Source organism: Megalobrama amblycephala, linkage group LG2 (assembly GCF_018812025.1).
Source record: "Megalobrama amblycephala isolate DHTTF-2021 linkage group LG2, ASM1881202v1, whole genome shotgun sequence".
NCBI classification, from domain to species: Eukaryota; Metazoa; Chordata; class Actinopteri; order Cypriniformes; family Xenocyprididae; genus Megalobrama; species Megalobrama amblycephala.
This window is the reverse complement of record NC_063045.1, coordinates 6,732,375-6,748,845: the sequence shown is the minus strand read 5'-3', so window position 1 is coordinate 6,748,845 and position 16,471 is coordinate 6,732,375. Positions and strand designations below refer to the sequence as shown.

Here is a 16,471-nt window from a genome sequence, read left to right as displayed (position 1 = left end):
CTAAAGCAAATCCTGATCTCCATGATGGTGTCTTATAAATTGTGATTTTCTCCTTTGGTGATTCTGCTTGTTATCATCAGGTATCTTCAATAATGGCCAATCATCACTCAATTAATCACTTGATTATCTCATCTTTAACACTGCTTCAGTGTTCACACTCTTATTTTAACACTTTAACACTATTGAGTGTGGTTTCACATATACTCCCAGGAGAGTTAAGTTAACGCTGGAGTTTTTGCTGTGAGATATCTAATCCAATATTTCACTCTTCTGCTATTAGTTTTCATTCAGGGCCAGAATTCATTAGAAAATGTAAGATCAGCAAAAGCGTGTTGATTATCATGATGTTAACGTAGACGGATATGTGAGCGGAAACTAACTGAGGTTGGGGGAGGATTCACATCCAACCAGATAAATATCACAGTTCAGTCATTTTTAAGGCTTTTAATCTAAAAGTTTTCAGACATTTTGAGAGTTACTATTGTGGGCTTTTCAGTGAACCGATGAAGAAAATGTTTCTCAAGTTACTTTTGCTCAGTTTGTGGCATCTGGTTGGTGAGTTTTAAATGTATTTTTATATATGTTTATACCATGTAATAATTGCTGGTTAATTTACTTAGAGAAGATTAACTTTAACTGTTAGTGTCAGCGATGGTGGCTGTAGTGAAGCGCACAACTCAGGAAATAACTCAAAGAACAGTCTTTAATCTAATGATGCACACGATACACAGGAGAATCATGGGGAGAAACACAACCACGTAACATAGACGATAATGGACGATGAACTGAACAGAATTCAGGGTTTAAATTATGGGATCAAATTCCCGCCAATAGTATTGCGGTCACGGATCAAAAAATAATAAGCATGAATCGAAAAATTAAAAGCGTATTTAAAAAATACGCATGAATCAAAACTTTAAACACATTAAAAATGATATTGCACAAATCTTAAACTTGTGTTTATGTGTTCTTAAAAGTTGTTTTCTTGCTTTTATTACTCTGTACTTTGTGCTCTCTTACATTTTCTGCTCATATTTTACTCTTGTGCTGTTTTTCTTTTTTCTCTTCTTTCCATGTTCCGCTCTTGCGTTTCCAAACGTTGCAGTTCGAGTTTAATGTAAATTAGGGAGGGGTTAAGCATCACCATTGGTCCACTAGTTCTAGATTGACAGCTCCTCCTGTAGCCAATCAATCAAAGAGAGGGAGATGACTGCAGACTTTTGCTCCAATTAAAAAAAAAAAACCCAAACAAAAAAAAAAAAAAAAAAAAACAAAAAAAAAAACATTCACCTGTCTATAGTATTAATAATCCTGAAGACACTGATTAGCTGGTTAAGGTGCGTTTGATTAGGGCTGAAGCTAAACTCTGCACTCCAGAATTGACATTGCCCATCCATGTTATAGAAATATGAAGTTAAATGGCCAGTTGGTGGCAGAAAGTTACTGTCTTTATGAGTCATTCATTTAAACGTCTCATTCAGATCGGGAATTCATTAACGAAACTGCTGTGTTGCTCAGAGAAGAGCGCCTCTGTTCTGCTGTGGTTTGTTTGATACTCCTTTCATCAAAATAGTGCAAAAACACACTCAAAATTAACAAAATTAATGTATTGCTATACTGATTTATACAACAGCTCAATAAACATTTGCAATCGATCTAACATTGGGGAAAACACTTTGCTGGTGTGATAGGCTATTGCTTAACTTTATAATTTTATAATCTCGGTGCTAAAATGTGATAAAATTCATAAACCAACTCCCTTGTCAATGACATACTGTACATGGAAGACAAAATCTATAAATCTGTTTACAGGAAAACAATACATGACAAAATATGCACAGTTTACTATTACGAGCAACATACAATGATCTAAACCAGTGGTTCCCAAACTTTTCAGAGTGGAGTACCCAATGAGCCATTTACCATCCTTCTGCATACTCCCTCTCTTCCACTTAGACTGCACCTTTTCCATTAAAGGTGCCCTAGAACACGTATTCACAAGATGTAATATAAGTCTAAGGTGTCCCCTGAATGTGTCTGTGAAGTTTCAGCTCAAAATACCCCATAGATTTTTTTTATTAATTTTTTTAACTGCCTATTTTGGGGCATCATTAAATATGTGCCGATTCAGCGTGCTTCTCCTTTAAATGCTCGCGCTCCCCACCCCCAAGCTCACAACTCTATAATACATTGCATAAACAAAGTTCACACAGCTAATATAACCCTCAAAATGGATCTTTACAAAGTGTTCGTCATGCAGCATGCCCGATTATGTAAGCATGGTATTTATTTGGATGTTTACATTTGATTCTGAATGAGTTTGATAGTGCTCCGTGGCTAAAGCTTATAAAGAATGAAGTTGTGTTTATGAATTATACAGACTGCAAGTGTTTAATAATGAAAATAGCGACGGCTCTTGTCTCCGTGAATACAGTAATAAACGATGGTAACTTTAACCACATTTAACAGTACATTAGCAACATGCTAACGAAACATTTAGAAAGACAATTTACAAATATCACTAAAAATATCATTATATCATGGATCATGTCAGTTATTATCGCTCCATCTGCCATTTTTCACTATTGTTCTTGCTTGCTTACCTGCGTAAAGTCTGTTGATTCAGCTGTGCTGCTCCAGACGTTAATACTGGCTTGTGTAATGCCTTGAACATGGGCTGGCATATGCAGATGTTGGGCTCGTACATATTAATGATCCTGACTGTTACGTAACAGTCGGTGTTATGTTGAGATTCGCCTGTTTTCCGGAGGTCTTTTAAACAAATGAGATTTACATAAAAAGGAGGAAACAATGGAGTTTGAGAATCACTGTATGTCATTTCCATGTACTGAACTCTTGTTATTCAACTATGCCAAGGTAAATTCAATTTTCAATTCTTTGGCACCCTTAACCCTCTACCGCACACATTATGATAAATTTATAAATAAAAAAAATATATATATATTTGACTCTTTTTCTTTTCTTAGAATGGCTTAACTTGAAGTGCTGTAAAAAAAAAAAAAAATTGGAAAAAAAATATTATTTTAAGGTACTTTATGATATGTTGCAATATGGCAACAACGTACAATAGTGGAAATAACTTAGAATAAGTGTATAAAGTTAATATTTTTCCTCAGAAATGTTGTTTGTATTGAATCAATTGGTGCTATTATAAGCTTTAGCAGTAAATATAAACAACACCTTATACTTATTTTCCAACATCTTGTGCTTTTATTTATGGAATTTATGCTTTTGCAGAATAATGCTTTATATTCTTTGAATTTCATTACATTTTTCGTGAATATTATTTAAATTGCAAATGTAGACGGTTAAAAACAAATCTAATACTGTTCATCATGTATCATAAAACATTGACATAAAACCAAAAATATTGTAGTTCATGAAAATTCAAAATTACGCAATCTTATGAGAGGAAGGTTATGAACATGAACCCCCATAATCCTTGAAACGTCACCTTTTTTCTGTACAAAACTTCAAAAAGCATTTTTTTTCAGAGGTGAGACACATGTACACATCACATTTGGTGCTCTTCACCCTAACAATACACTTACATCCACTTGCACCTGCCTTTTTGAGACACTATGGTAGACCAGTGGTTGGTCTGGGCCAGTATACTGGCTGTGGTGGCAGATCTCTGATGTTGATTTAATCCATAATACAAATGCCATGGCAGTCCTTAACATACGACTAATCAACATTATATCACTAGTATTAATGTTTTTATTGTTACAACTTAACAGACTGCAGCTAACTTTTGCTAGCTATCTAACCTATTATAATAATGTCATGCCATTATTGCACAGTGTTGCCATATGGACAACACAGACATTTTATCGATTTACCAAAAACTAATTTCATAATTTTTTTTTTTTTTTTGAGTGGTGAATATGTCATCATAACTTACCTGAGATGATGTTAACAATTTTTTTGTGAATGTGACATGGGCAGGTCCTTGTTTGTTACTGACGTTTTAGTTTGCTTTAAGCAACTACATACAAGAGACGGCAGTCTGTCAGAAAATCGCGCCACAGAAAAAAATTGCATGTCATGTGACTTAACCAAAGCACATCATTGGCTAAACTAAGGTCTTCTCTTACCAACAAAAAAAACGAGAATGTTCTGTTAAAGAGACGGTGGCAAGGAAATGAACACAAAGTGTATGTTTGTCATGATCACTAGTGAGAGTGCCCTAGTCAGCCACTAGAGGGCACTCCATCCTGGACTCTTGTTTTCACCCCTTGGACTACAATTCCCATACTCACTCCTGGACTCATTATCTCATTGTCATTGCACCCAGCTGTTTTGTGTTTGTTCATTAGTGTCTGTCTATTTAATCTCAGTTGTTTTTGTCCTCAGTTGTGGTTTGTTGTGTTGTTACGTGCACCGTTTGTTTCTCTGGCCTTTTGTTTTGTGGACTGTGGACTGTGGACTGTGGACTGTGGACTGTGGACTATCTGGATTTTCTGGATTTTGACCCCTTGCCTGCCTTTGGAATTACGTTTCTGGATTCCCCAATAAATGCTAATGCTGCAACTGAATCTCTACATCTTGTTCTTGTGTGTCCGTGACAGAACAAACCACCATAAACAGATCCAGCAGCATGAGCTTCCGGATTCCTCCGCCAGCCACCATGAGGGAGCGGATGGCTCGAGTTCGGGCTTTGACGGCCCAACGTCAGGACAGCTGGGAGGTAGGATGCTTCGCCAAGGTCTTTTGGACGATGGCGGTGGGGTTAAGGTACAACGATGCGGCGCTGAAGGAGATTTTTAATTGTTGCCTGGATGATCCTCTACCTCCGTGTGAGATGGAAGGGCTACAGGACTTGGATTTTTGGAGATTCGCCGTATATCTCCGCCATCGGCTAGAATGGGCCTCACCAAGTCAACCAGGCAGTGTGCATGCTCCAGACCATGAATCCGTCTCTGTAGTCACAGGGGAGGTGGGCACTGAGCCTCAGCTTCACCCCGGTAAGGGGAGGAGGAGAAGGAAGAAGGTTTCCTTCAGACTTCAAGGCCCGGAGGCCGCTCCAGCCAGTGAGTCCACTACAGAGCCCGCTCCAGCCAATGAGTCCACTACAGAGCCCGCTCCAGCCAATGAGTCCACTACAGAGCCCGCTCCAGCCAATGAGTCCACTACAGAGCCCGCTCCATCCAGGGAGCCCGCCTCAGAGCCCGCTCCAGCCAGCGAGTCCGCCCCAGAGCCCGCTCCAGCCTGTGAGCCCGTTCCAGCCAGTGAGTCCACTCCAGAGCCCACTCCAGCCAGTGAGTCCACGCCAGTCAGTGAGCCCGTTCCAGTCAGTGAGTCCGCTCCAGAGCCCGCTCCAGCCAATGAGTCCACTCCAGAGCCCGCTCCAGCCAATGAGTCCGCTCCAGAGCCCGCTCCAGCCAATGAGTCTGCTCCAGAGCCCGCTCCAGCCAGTGAGTTCACTCCAGTCCTGCAGGCTCTCCCTATCAGTCCAGTGATGGCCAAGAGGGCTGTCCACACGTTTTATGTTTTGGCGGCCTTGCATGCTTGGAGGATGCACTTGGAGCAGCCCGAGCCCGCTGCCGTCCCGGAGCAGCCCGAGCCCGCTGCCGTCCCGGAGCAGCCCGAGCCCGCTGCCGTCCCGGAGCAGCCCGAGCCCGCTGCCGTCCCGGAGCAGCCCGAGCCCGCTGCCGTCCCGGAGCAGCCCGAGCCCGCTGCCGTCCCGGAGCAGCCCGAGCCCGCTGCCGTCCCGGAGCAGCCCGAGCCCGCTGCCGTCCCGGAGCAGCCCGAGCCCGCTGCCGTCCCGGAGCAGCCCGAGCCCGCTGCCGTCCCGGAGCAGCCCGAGCCCGCTGCCGTCCCGGAGCAGCCCGAGCCCGCTGCCGTCCCGGAGCAGCCCGAGCCCGCTGCCGTCCCGGAGCAGCCCGAGCCCGCTGCCGCCGCCCCGCCCACGCCGCCAGACCTACCGCCAGCCCTGCCGCCAGTCCTGCCGCCGCCAGCCCTGCCGCCAGTCCTGCCGCCGCCAGCCCTGCCGCCAGTCCTGCCGCCGCCGCCCAGGTCGTCTGTCCTGCCACCGTCAACCAAGCCGTCTGTCCTGCCACCGTCGTCCAGGCTTCCTGCCCTGCTGCCACTGCCCCGGCCGTTGGAACCGCTGGAACCCGCCTGGTCAGTTCCTCCAGCGCCGCCCTGGCATTCAGCCAGGACCCCGACCCTCTTAGAGCCCCCGTGGTCTGTTCCACCGGCTCCCCCCTGGCCTTCGGTTGGGGGCTCTGGTCCTGGCCCACCATCCCTCCCCCTGATCCTCCTCCTGTCCACCTCCCTCCTGAGTTTTTGTGTTTTTCGTTTTTGTTGTCTGGTGGAGCGTCTGGTAGCCGCTCCTTTGAGGAGGGGTAATGTCATGACCACTAGTGAGAGTGCCCTAGTCAGCCACTAGAGGGCACTCCATCCTGGACTCTTGTTTTCACCCCTTGGACTACAATTCCCATACTCACTCCTGGACTCATTATCTCATTGTCATTGCACCCAGCTGTTTTGTGTTTGTTCATTAGTGTCTGTCTATTTAATCTCAGTTGTTTCTGTCCTCAGTTGTGGTTTGTTGTATTGTTACGTGCACCGTTTGTTTCTCTGGCCTTTTGTTTTGTGGACTGTGGACTGTGGATTATCTGGATTTTGACCCCTTGCCTGCCTTTGGAATTACGTTTCTGGATTCCCCAATAAATGCTAATGCTGCAACTGAATCTCTACATCTTGTTCTTGTGTGTCCGTGACAATGTTGCCATATGGCAACACTATGCGGTAGAGGGTTACGGGACAATATTTGCCCCCTAAATTGACTTTCCAGTGCATTTTTAATCATTAGTAATACCTATTATAAGAATTGAATGAATGGCAAAACTCAGCATTTTGTTCGTGTACCCCCTCCGCCACCTCACGTACCCCAGTTTGGGAACCCCTGATCTAAACAATTGCGATAGCATATCTTACTCTAACTGTAATTCACGAGCATGTAGCGATGTTACCTTAAAGGGGAAATATTAATAATTATTCATAACTCACTATGATTATTAATTATGATTAATTATGAATATTTGAATCAGTTGATCAGATTAACTTGAAGTAGCTACATTAAAATTACAATCAATAACTCAGTTCATCCTGTGAACCCTCAGTATTGATTATTAATTAATTCTAAGAGAATGGTATTTTTTATGGCCACAGGAAAATAATTCTTTCTTAGGGTTTACAGTGCTTTGTAATAGCATTTACAGAGCTGGTGATCAGATCTGATCATTTCAGAGGCAATCCATTGCAGACAGAGCATCAGAACCAAATATGTATTGTGCACAAGTTTTATAAACTAAATCACGAACACATAGCTAACTAACAAACACAAACGTACATACATGCAAGTCACACATAAACGGGTAAAATGATAAATGATGGGAAGTGGGAAACAGTAGGAGCTATGAAGAAACCAAAATCCAGGGAAAGAATCATCAGTATTCATCATAAAATCTCCCTTGTAACAAAGGAGGTTCACAATTTTAACTAACTAGCAGCAATTTAATATATTGTACGGTACTGGCATTAGGCCTCTGCCTTTTTGAAGACCATCTCTATACAGTGCTGCCATAGGAAGTCCTGAGAATTCAGTCTGATGGTACTGAAGTTGCAATCGATGTTTTCTGCATTGAATGAAGAAGCGATAACAAACTTGCATGGTTAGTTTGAATCTTGTGATAGGTAAGAGTTCTTTCACCCTCTCATAGATGAGCACATGGCTGGAGTTGCAGGCCCACAGGCCTTGGCCTGGGAAGAGCCACACCTCTTCGGGTGGACCTGACCAATGAGCAAAGTGGAATGTATGTAGCAGGAACTTCCTTTTTAGGGGAGTTTATAGCTCTTGACTGTGAGCGTGATTAAACTGGCTGAGCTGTTTTGAAGAAACCATTAAAGATTCTTGTAATACTGATATGTGGCACAGGAATCGATATATCATATACACAATCATTTAAATCTTCAAAATACAACCTCGTATATGTAAACCAACCTATACCAAGTTTGGTTTCTATAGATACCAAACTTGGTATAGGTTGGTTTACGTTAACCATTGGTTCTTATCATTAAATATGCATAAAACATATATCATGCACACAACAGTTTATATAATAATGTCATGGGATTCATAGATCAGTTCATCTATAAATTAATGCAGGAAGATTAAAGATACAAATAATTGTGTCAGATTTGTCTCAGTCGTTACAAGCAAATATTAGTAAGGTAGGCTTCATATGTTATTTTCTCTTGTGCGAAAGACAGGAATTGAAGAGACAACAAGCAAGCATATTATTATTTTTGTATGAATACTAAAAAAATCTAACAGGAATATAACAGGTATAGATGAGCCAGGCACACATGAGCGTGACGTTGTGCGGCTGCTGCATAGTGGCAGTTTGTTTCGTGGTGGTAGGTGCAGTAAAGGTGAATATAACAGTGATGGATCATCAGACAGGCACGACTGTGACAGGTTGTCATTAGGATGGTGAATTTAACAATAAAAGATTGTCCAGGTGGACGTATATACCGGTGACAGGTCGAGTTGCAGGCACATGCATACAGTATAAAGGTGTCCTGCCACAGAAAGATTTTACCCCAGCTCAGAAATTGGCAGCTCTGACAATTATCTTCTCCTGTATGAGTGTGAGCATCAGTAGCCACCAGTCGCAATGAAGTGATGTCATCTCCCTCTCTTCATTGATTGGCTACAGGAAGAGCTGTCAATCTAGAGCTAGTGGACCAATGGTGATGCTTAACCCCTCCCTAATTTACATTAAACTCAGACTGCAACATTTGGAAACGCAAGAGCAGAACATGGAAAGAAGAGAAAAGAGAAAAACAGCACAAGTGTACAAAAGAGTAAAATATGAGCAGAAAATGTAAGAGAGCACAAAGTACAGGGTAATAAAAGCAAGAAAACAACTTTTAAGAACACATAAACACAAGTTTAAGATTTGTGCAATATCATTTTTAATGTGTTTAAAGTTTTGATTCATGCTTGTTATTTTTTTAAATGCGCTTTTAATTTTTAGATTCACGCTTATTATATTTTGATCCGTGACCACGTTCTTTGATATTCTGATCATTTTGCATTATTTGTTTTAGTTTGTGCTATATATTTTTATATGTGTTTTTACATTTTTGATTCATGCTTATTATTTTTTGATCCGGGACCGCAATACTATTGAATTTAATCCCATATTAAATAACAGGGAGATAACTGGAAGGACAGAATCAGCTCTGGGATTAATTAACACTCCAGCAAACATTGGTCCGACAGCAACATTGTGTACCTGGCCAAAAATTGTCACAGTAGGACAGCATTAATCGGTAAAATTATGTAACACAGAACACTTCCTAAAAAAAGCATTCAAATACGTTTACATGACGGGATGTGTCGGTGGGACGTCTTTTCAATGGTCATTAAACGTCCAAATGTTTGTTGGGTAATGAATGAGAACACAGGCAAATGGAAACAGAGCAAACAGAGAGAAAACTAAACCTAAACAGAACAAACACATTACAGATAAAAGTGTCTTTTTTTAGTTAATATTCCATATAAATGTATTTCTCTTTTCATTCAACATCTTTTTTCTTTGTACTGCTGCAGAATATAATTCACTTTACATTTTAATGACTAAAAGTGTTTTAGTGAAGCTTCATCAAACCAACATCAAGTGATTTTAAAGCTTTAATCTGTGAAAAACTCTGTTCTTCAGGAGTGTTTGGTGGTTATGATGAAGTGAAGAGAGTGTCAGTGAAGGAGGGAGATTCAGTCACTCTAAACTCTGATCTTACTGAAATGAAGCATGATGATGTGATTCACTGGATGTTTGAAAACACTGTAATTGCTGAAATCGATAAACGGGCCGACAGATTCACTCTATATGATGATGTTCTTGATGGGAGATTCAGAGACAGACTGAAACTGGACAATCAAACTGGATCTCTGACCATCACAAACACCACAACTGAACATGCTGGAGATTATAAACTACAGATCCAACAGTATGAGAAAGAGATTCACTCTCACTGTCTTTGGTGAGTTCAATATCAGTTTCACCTGTTTTATATTTTAATTGGCACAAAGATTCAATTATTAATCCAAACTCCATTTTGCTTCAGTTGTTTAATGATGATATTCATTTCAAAATTAAATTTCAAACAATTTACTTTTGTAAATTACTATTGTAATCTGTGTTGAACCCTGTTTCTGTTTGTTCTGTGTGTGATTCAGTGTCAGTGACGGAGGGAGATTCAGTCACTCTAAACTCTGATCTTACTGAAATGAAGGATGATGATCGGATTCAGTGGAGGTTTATGAATGAAAACATTTCAATAGCTAAAATCAATAAACGGTTCAACAGATTCACTGTAAATGATGATGTTCTTGATGGGAGATTCAGAGACAAACTGAAGCTGGACAATCAAACTGGATCTCTGACCATCACAAACACCACAACTGAACATGAAGGAGTTTATAAACTACAGATCAACAATGTGAGGAAGAGATTCAATCTCACTGTCTATGGTGAGTTAAATACTTTTGGTCATCTTGGTTCCTCTCTGTGTTTCTTTAATGTCTTCATTCATCCTCATTCCTCTTTATTCTCTCATGTTTTTCAGCTCGTCTGCCTGTTCCTGTCATCAGCAGTAACTCTTCACAATGTTCTTCATCATCATCATCATCATGTTCATTGGTGTGTTCAGCTGTGAATGTGAGTCATGTGACTCTCTCCTGGTACAAAGGAAACAGTTTATTGTCCAGCATCAGTGCGTCTGATCTCAGCATCAGTCTCTCTCTACCTCTGGAGGTGGAATATCAGGATAAAAACACCTACAGCTGTGTGCTGAACAATCCCATCAGCAACCAGACTCAACATCTGGACATCACTCACCTCTGTCACACATGTGCAGGTACGGCAGTGCTGATATTAGTTGATGTCAGTGCTGATATTAGTGTTAATTTACTTCTTTTGTTTTTACATAAACATGTGGACATGGATTATTTATGTACATGTTGTTTTCATGTCCCATCAGTTCAGATTTGAGTCTTTGTGATTTGATTGACTAAAGAATTAAAAAGGATTTGGTTTTGCACTAGTCTGATGAGATCCTCCAGTCGTCATTGTAATTTTATCTCACTGGAGATCTTCTTCTGGACCTTTTACCCTCAATCTTCCCAGTCATGATATCCTTTTCCAGGGATCTTTCCTTTCAAACTTTTCAAATTTTTCAGTGTCATCAGTTGACATGATCTTGTTCTTCCTCATGTTCAGTTCTAGTCCCATCATTTGACTTTCTTCTCTTGCGTTTCCTCAGCAGATGTTCAGTATCTTCCTTTGTTTTCAGAGTTGTGTCGTCAGCATACCTCAGATTGTTTATCATATTAATATACATACAACATCACCTCCTCTGCTGCCTTTCAGCCTGAGAAAAACAAAAAAACAACTTGATTTTTACTGAAAAACAATGAAATAAAGTAGATTCTTTGAAATTAATTTAACTGTAAAGCACTAAAATGATGTTCACTATCACACTAATGACCGTCTCTCTCTACAGTGTCTATGACAGGCCTGATCTCTGCTGCCGCTGCTGGATCTCTGTTGATTGTTGCTGCAGTCGGGATCTTCTGCATCTGCAAGAAATGTAGAAAAACTGATCAAGAAGGCAAGTGTCAAATTATAAATGGCTATTGAATTAGCAAAAGTAATAAGTGTTATAACAAATAATAATATGCTTTAATAGTGTAGTTCCTTTAAACCCTCATGTTGTGTTGGATTTTCTTTTTCCTGATGAAATGTTATTTAATGTTATCATATTGTACTTAAAGGATTTGTTCACTTTTAAATAAACTTTTCCTGATAATTTACTTATTTATTTCATCCAAGATGTCCATGTCCTGCTTTCTTCAGTCGAAAAGAAATGAAGGTTTTTGATGAAATCATTCCAGGATTTTTCTCCTTATAGTGGACTTCAATGGACTCCAAACGGTTGAAGGTCAAAATTATAGTTTCACTGCAGCTTCAAAGAGCTTTAAACGATACCAGACGAGGAATAAGGGTCTTATCTAGAGAAACAATCAGTCATTTTAGAAAAAAATACAACTTTATATGCTTTATAAACAAACGTTCACCTTCTAAGTGGTTCTGCCAAAATTGCGTCTCCGTACACCTTCCCTCTTCTACTTATGGAAAAAATGTAATTTGCGCTGCGTTCGTTCCATAAGTAGAATAGGGAAGGTGTAAGACATACAGCTTTTTGAAGAATACGGAAAGCAGAACCACATACAAGGTGATCATTTGTGTTTCAACCGTTTGGGCTCCATTGAAGTCCACTATAAGGAGAAAAATCCTGGAATGTTTTCATCAAAAACCTTCATTTCTTTTCGACTGAAGAAAGAAAGACATGAACATCTTGGATTATATGGGGGTGAGTAAATTATCAGGAAATTTTCATTCACAAGAGAACTAATACTTATTTTTTTAACCTTTTAACTCACTGACTTTGCTCTAACAGTGTATAACAACTTCACCCCAAAATATAGTTTTTGTACTTGTTACACTTACGGTGTTCCTGCTCAAAAATGATGGCCTCCAAAAAATTGCTTCTAGTTTTCTCTTTATGCTATATTATTATCAAATATGAGATTCAAACTTGTTTTCTTTCAGCACAGGTTGATCGTAGGCCTCATTGATCTGTTGATCTTTGAGTGAAGGTCAAAGCGAATTTATCTTTTAATGTAATGCAGCAATGAATGCATTAACACATTAACTTTGACAGCCTTAATAACATATATGTTGTAAAGAATCAGATCTAGTTATCAACAATGAGTTTTGCTGTTTTAATCCATCTATTTATTATATCTTCACAGTTGAGACTCGTGAAGAAGAAATCACTTACGTCGAGGCGATTTTCCACAAAAGAAAAGCACAGAAATTGGTAAGATTCATGTTGTGTGTCTGTGTGTCATTTCAGCAGTGAGTGCACTTGTGCGAATGATCATTATACAGACAAAAACACAAAACAGAAGCATATTAGTTATGTATAAAAGCCATAAGATTAGAAACATATGCCATAATACTCACAAGACTCATTCTACCATGTAACTAAAGAGTAACAGATCAACATTAGTTAGTATTTTCAGTTGATGACATCACCAGAAATCAACACAATTCTTTCTATATGCCATTTGTACTGGAATACATTTTTATAGTAACTATTATTTTGCAAGCATTAAAGAGTTAGTTCACCCAAAAATGAAAATTCTGTCATTTATTACTCACCCTCATGTCGTTCCACACCCGTAAGACCTTCGTCAATCTTCAGAACACAAATTAAGATATTTTTTGATGAAATCCAATGGCTCAGTGAGGCCTACATAGGGAACAATGACATTTTCTCTCTCAAGATCCATTAATGTACTAAAAACATATTTAAATCAGTTCATGTGAGTACAGTGGTTCAATATTAATATTATAAAGCCACGAGAATATTTTTGGTGCGCCAAAAAAAACTAAATAACGACTTTTATAGTGATGGCCGATATCAAAACATCAGAGCACAAATGAATCAGCGTATCGAATCATGATTCAGATCGCGTGTCAAACCGCCAACGGCTGAAATCACATGAGTTTGGCACTCTAAACAGCTGATTCGACACACTGATTCATTTATGATCCGAAGCTTCCTGAAGCAGTGTTTTGAAATCGGCCATCACTATAAAAGTCGTTATTTAGTTTTTTTTGGCACACCAAAAATATTCTCATCACTTTATAATATTAATATTGAACCACTGTACTCACATGAACGGATTTAAATATGTTTTTAGTACCTTTATGGATCTTGAGAGAGGAAATGTCATTGCTCCCTATGTAGGCCTCACTGAGCCATCGGATTTAATCAAAAATATCTTAATTTGTGTTCTGAAGATGAGCGAAGGTCTTACGGGTGTGGAACGACATGAGGGTGAGTAATAAATGACAGAATTTTCATTTTTGGGTGAACTAACCCTTTAAAAAAGCATCAGGAATCAAACATCAAGGACATGCATTTATTATATATTGTGTTTTTGACAGGATCATAAAGAGGAGGATCGTGTGGTGTATGCACCCATCGCCAACAGAAGATGATCACACTTCAAGTACCAGACCAGCGGTGTGATCACTTTCACAGGAACCTCTGTAGTTTCCTCTGAGCTCTTTAGTTTTGAGTTTTGGGATTGTTAAAGCATGATAGTCAGTGATGGACTAATGAATTTTGTGGCCTACTGGATTTTTTTATGTTTGACTTTAAAAGCCTATTTCTTTCTTCTTTTTTTAACAAATCCACAAAACAACAACAAATAACAAACCTTTTGCCTCCTCATTTTAAAAATATTTAAATATATGTGCCTGCTAAATAAATATTTGCCATGGTCTGCTTCCTTTGGAGACAGTTTGAACTAGCTTGATTTACATCTGCATGGAAAAAGTGTTTGATTTGTTGGTGGACAGAAAGGTTCAGCATGAGCATCTACTGCTGGGTGTTTGTGGTTGATGTTCGACAGACACACTGCTGACGAGTCTTTACTGTGTTTTTAAAGGGCTTTTTTTCTATTTCTGCTCAAATAGTCTGACTTTAGCTTTAACAACAGACTTTACTGTGAGATAAAATACAATATCATATAATCAGTTCAAGTCAAATTTATTTTTTATCGCTTTTTACAGTACACATTGTTTCAATGCAGCTTTACAGAAAATAATGAAGTTAATGTTTCTAATATCTTTACGCCTTATAGTCACATTTATCAGATTAGAGCTGGGCAATAATATAGTTTAATTTTTGTGACCATACAAGCAATCTAGCATTTGAGATTTGCTGTTTTTGCTCTACGTGAGTATCTGTAGGTATGCAAATAAAGTTGGACATGCATATAAATCCAACTTTACATAATAAGCTGGCTGATAATAGTTACATTTTGCAACAAAAAAGCAGTTAAGATTCAATATACAAAAGTTATCAAGCTATTCTTGATGTCACACCCTTTAAAGATCATCATAAAGGTGTTTGTCTGTCAAGGTTTGACAGCCATTTTAAGAATGCATATGTATGATTTACTGTTGTAATATTTGTGGCATTTATGTATTTAAATTGATGATGGTTGTCAATAATTTCTTTTATTTCAGTTTCTGGGAAAACCAACTAGCAACACTGCTAACAAATGAATGCTTCTATGTTATACTTAAGTGTAAGAAATATGCTCATATTCAGAACAAAAAAAAATTGTGAAAATTAAATTACAAAATTCAATAAAAAAAATCACATTTTCAACTAATTGAATACTTTAATTTTTCTCATTTGCAGTTGGTTAACAGACCACCCTTAAATTTCATCAAATAAAACATTACATCCCACTTTTACCTAGAGCACCATCTAGTGTCCAAAATAAGACTCTTGAACAATAAGAGCTTCACATGTATAATACACACTGTAAACACTCCCACCGGACATAGTAGCAGGTCGAACCCCTTTTTTCCTTCAGAACTGCCTTAATTCTTGATGGCTGAGATTCAACAAGCTGCTGGAAACATTCCTCAGAGATTTTGCTCCATATTGACATGAGAGCATCAAGCAGTTGCCAAAGTCACGCCCCCCAGTGGAGAACCATTGAAATTTCAAAACACTTGTGACATAACAAAGCTACATTTACTGAAATCACATGACTTTGGCAGTTTGATACACACTCTGAACCACTGATTCGAAACAAAAGATTCATAAAGCTTTGAAGCTTCATGAAGCAGTGTTTTGAAATCGCCCATCACTAGATATCGCTTCATAACATTAAGGTTGACCCATTGTACTCACATGAACTGTTTTAAATATGTCTTTAGTAGCTTTCTGGGCCTTGAAAGTGTTAATTATCTTGCTGTCAATGCAGGCTTCACTGAGCCATCGGATTTTATCAAAAATGTCATAATTTGTGTTCTGAAGATGAACAAAGGTCTTACAGGTGTGGAACGACATGAGGGTGAGTAATCAATATCTAATGACTGATTAGAAGTCTGTTTTGTTTTTTATTCATTGGAATATTGTGCTACTGTTCATGTGATACTCCTGACAATCAGATACACTGAAAAATATGAAACCATATAGTGAGCATTAAGTTATTAACTGCAGGGTCATCTAAACTCACAGACATCAACACAGGCATTTTGCTGGAAGAGAAATAAATTACTAAAAGTCAAAGACCAAGAGCTCAATAAAGGCAAACACTGATCTCCATAATAGTAACTTAACTTAAAACATCAACATCTGTTCATTCACAAGAACTTCTATAGACATGTGACAGAAATAAAGTCAGTCTGGTTAGTAATAAGTGTGTTTGAGTGTTTCAGGAACGTCATACTAATCTTTAAATTATGTTTTATTAGCATTAAGAAACTGGACATTT

At 38.9% G+C, this 16,471-nt stretch overlaps 1 protein-coding gene across 1 annotated transcript; it reads left to right on the top strand.

Moving 5' to 3' along the window:
* The first annotated feature begins 433 nt into the window (after positions 1 to 433).
* On the top strand, positions 434 to 15,319 carry LOC125263286 (SLAM family member 9-like). Its single transcript, XM_048182290.1, has 7 exons — positions 434 to 555; positions 9,759 to 10,080; positions 10,277 to 10,570; positions 10,666 to 10,956; positions 11,602 to 11,709; positions 12,914 to 12,981; positions 14,118 to 15,319. Exons 2-7 carry the CDS (start codon positions 10,017 to 10,019, stop codon positions 14,169 to 14,171), a joined length of 879 nt encoding a protein of 292 aa, XP_048038247.1. The 5' UTR covers positions 434 to 555; positions 9,759 to 10,016; the 3' UTR covers positions 14,172 to 15,319.
* Positions 15,320 to 16,471: the final 1,152 nt, after the last annotated feature.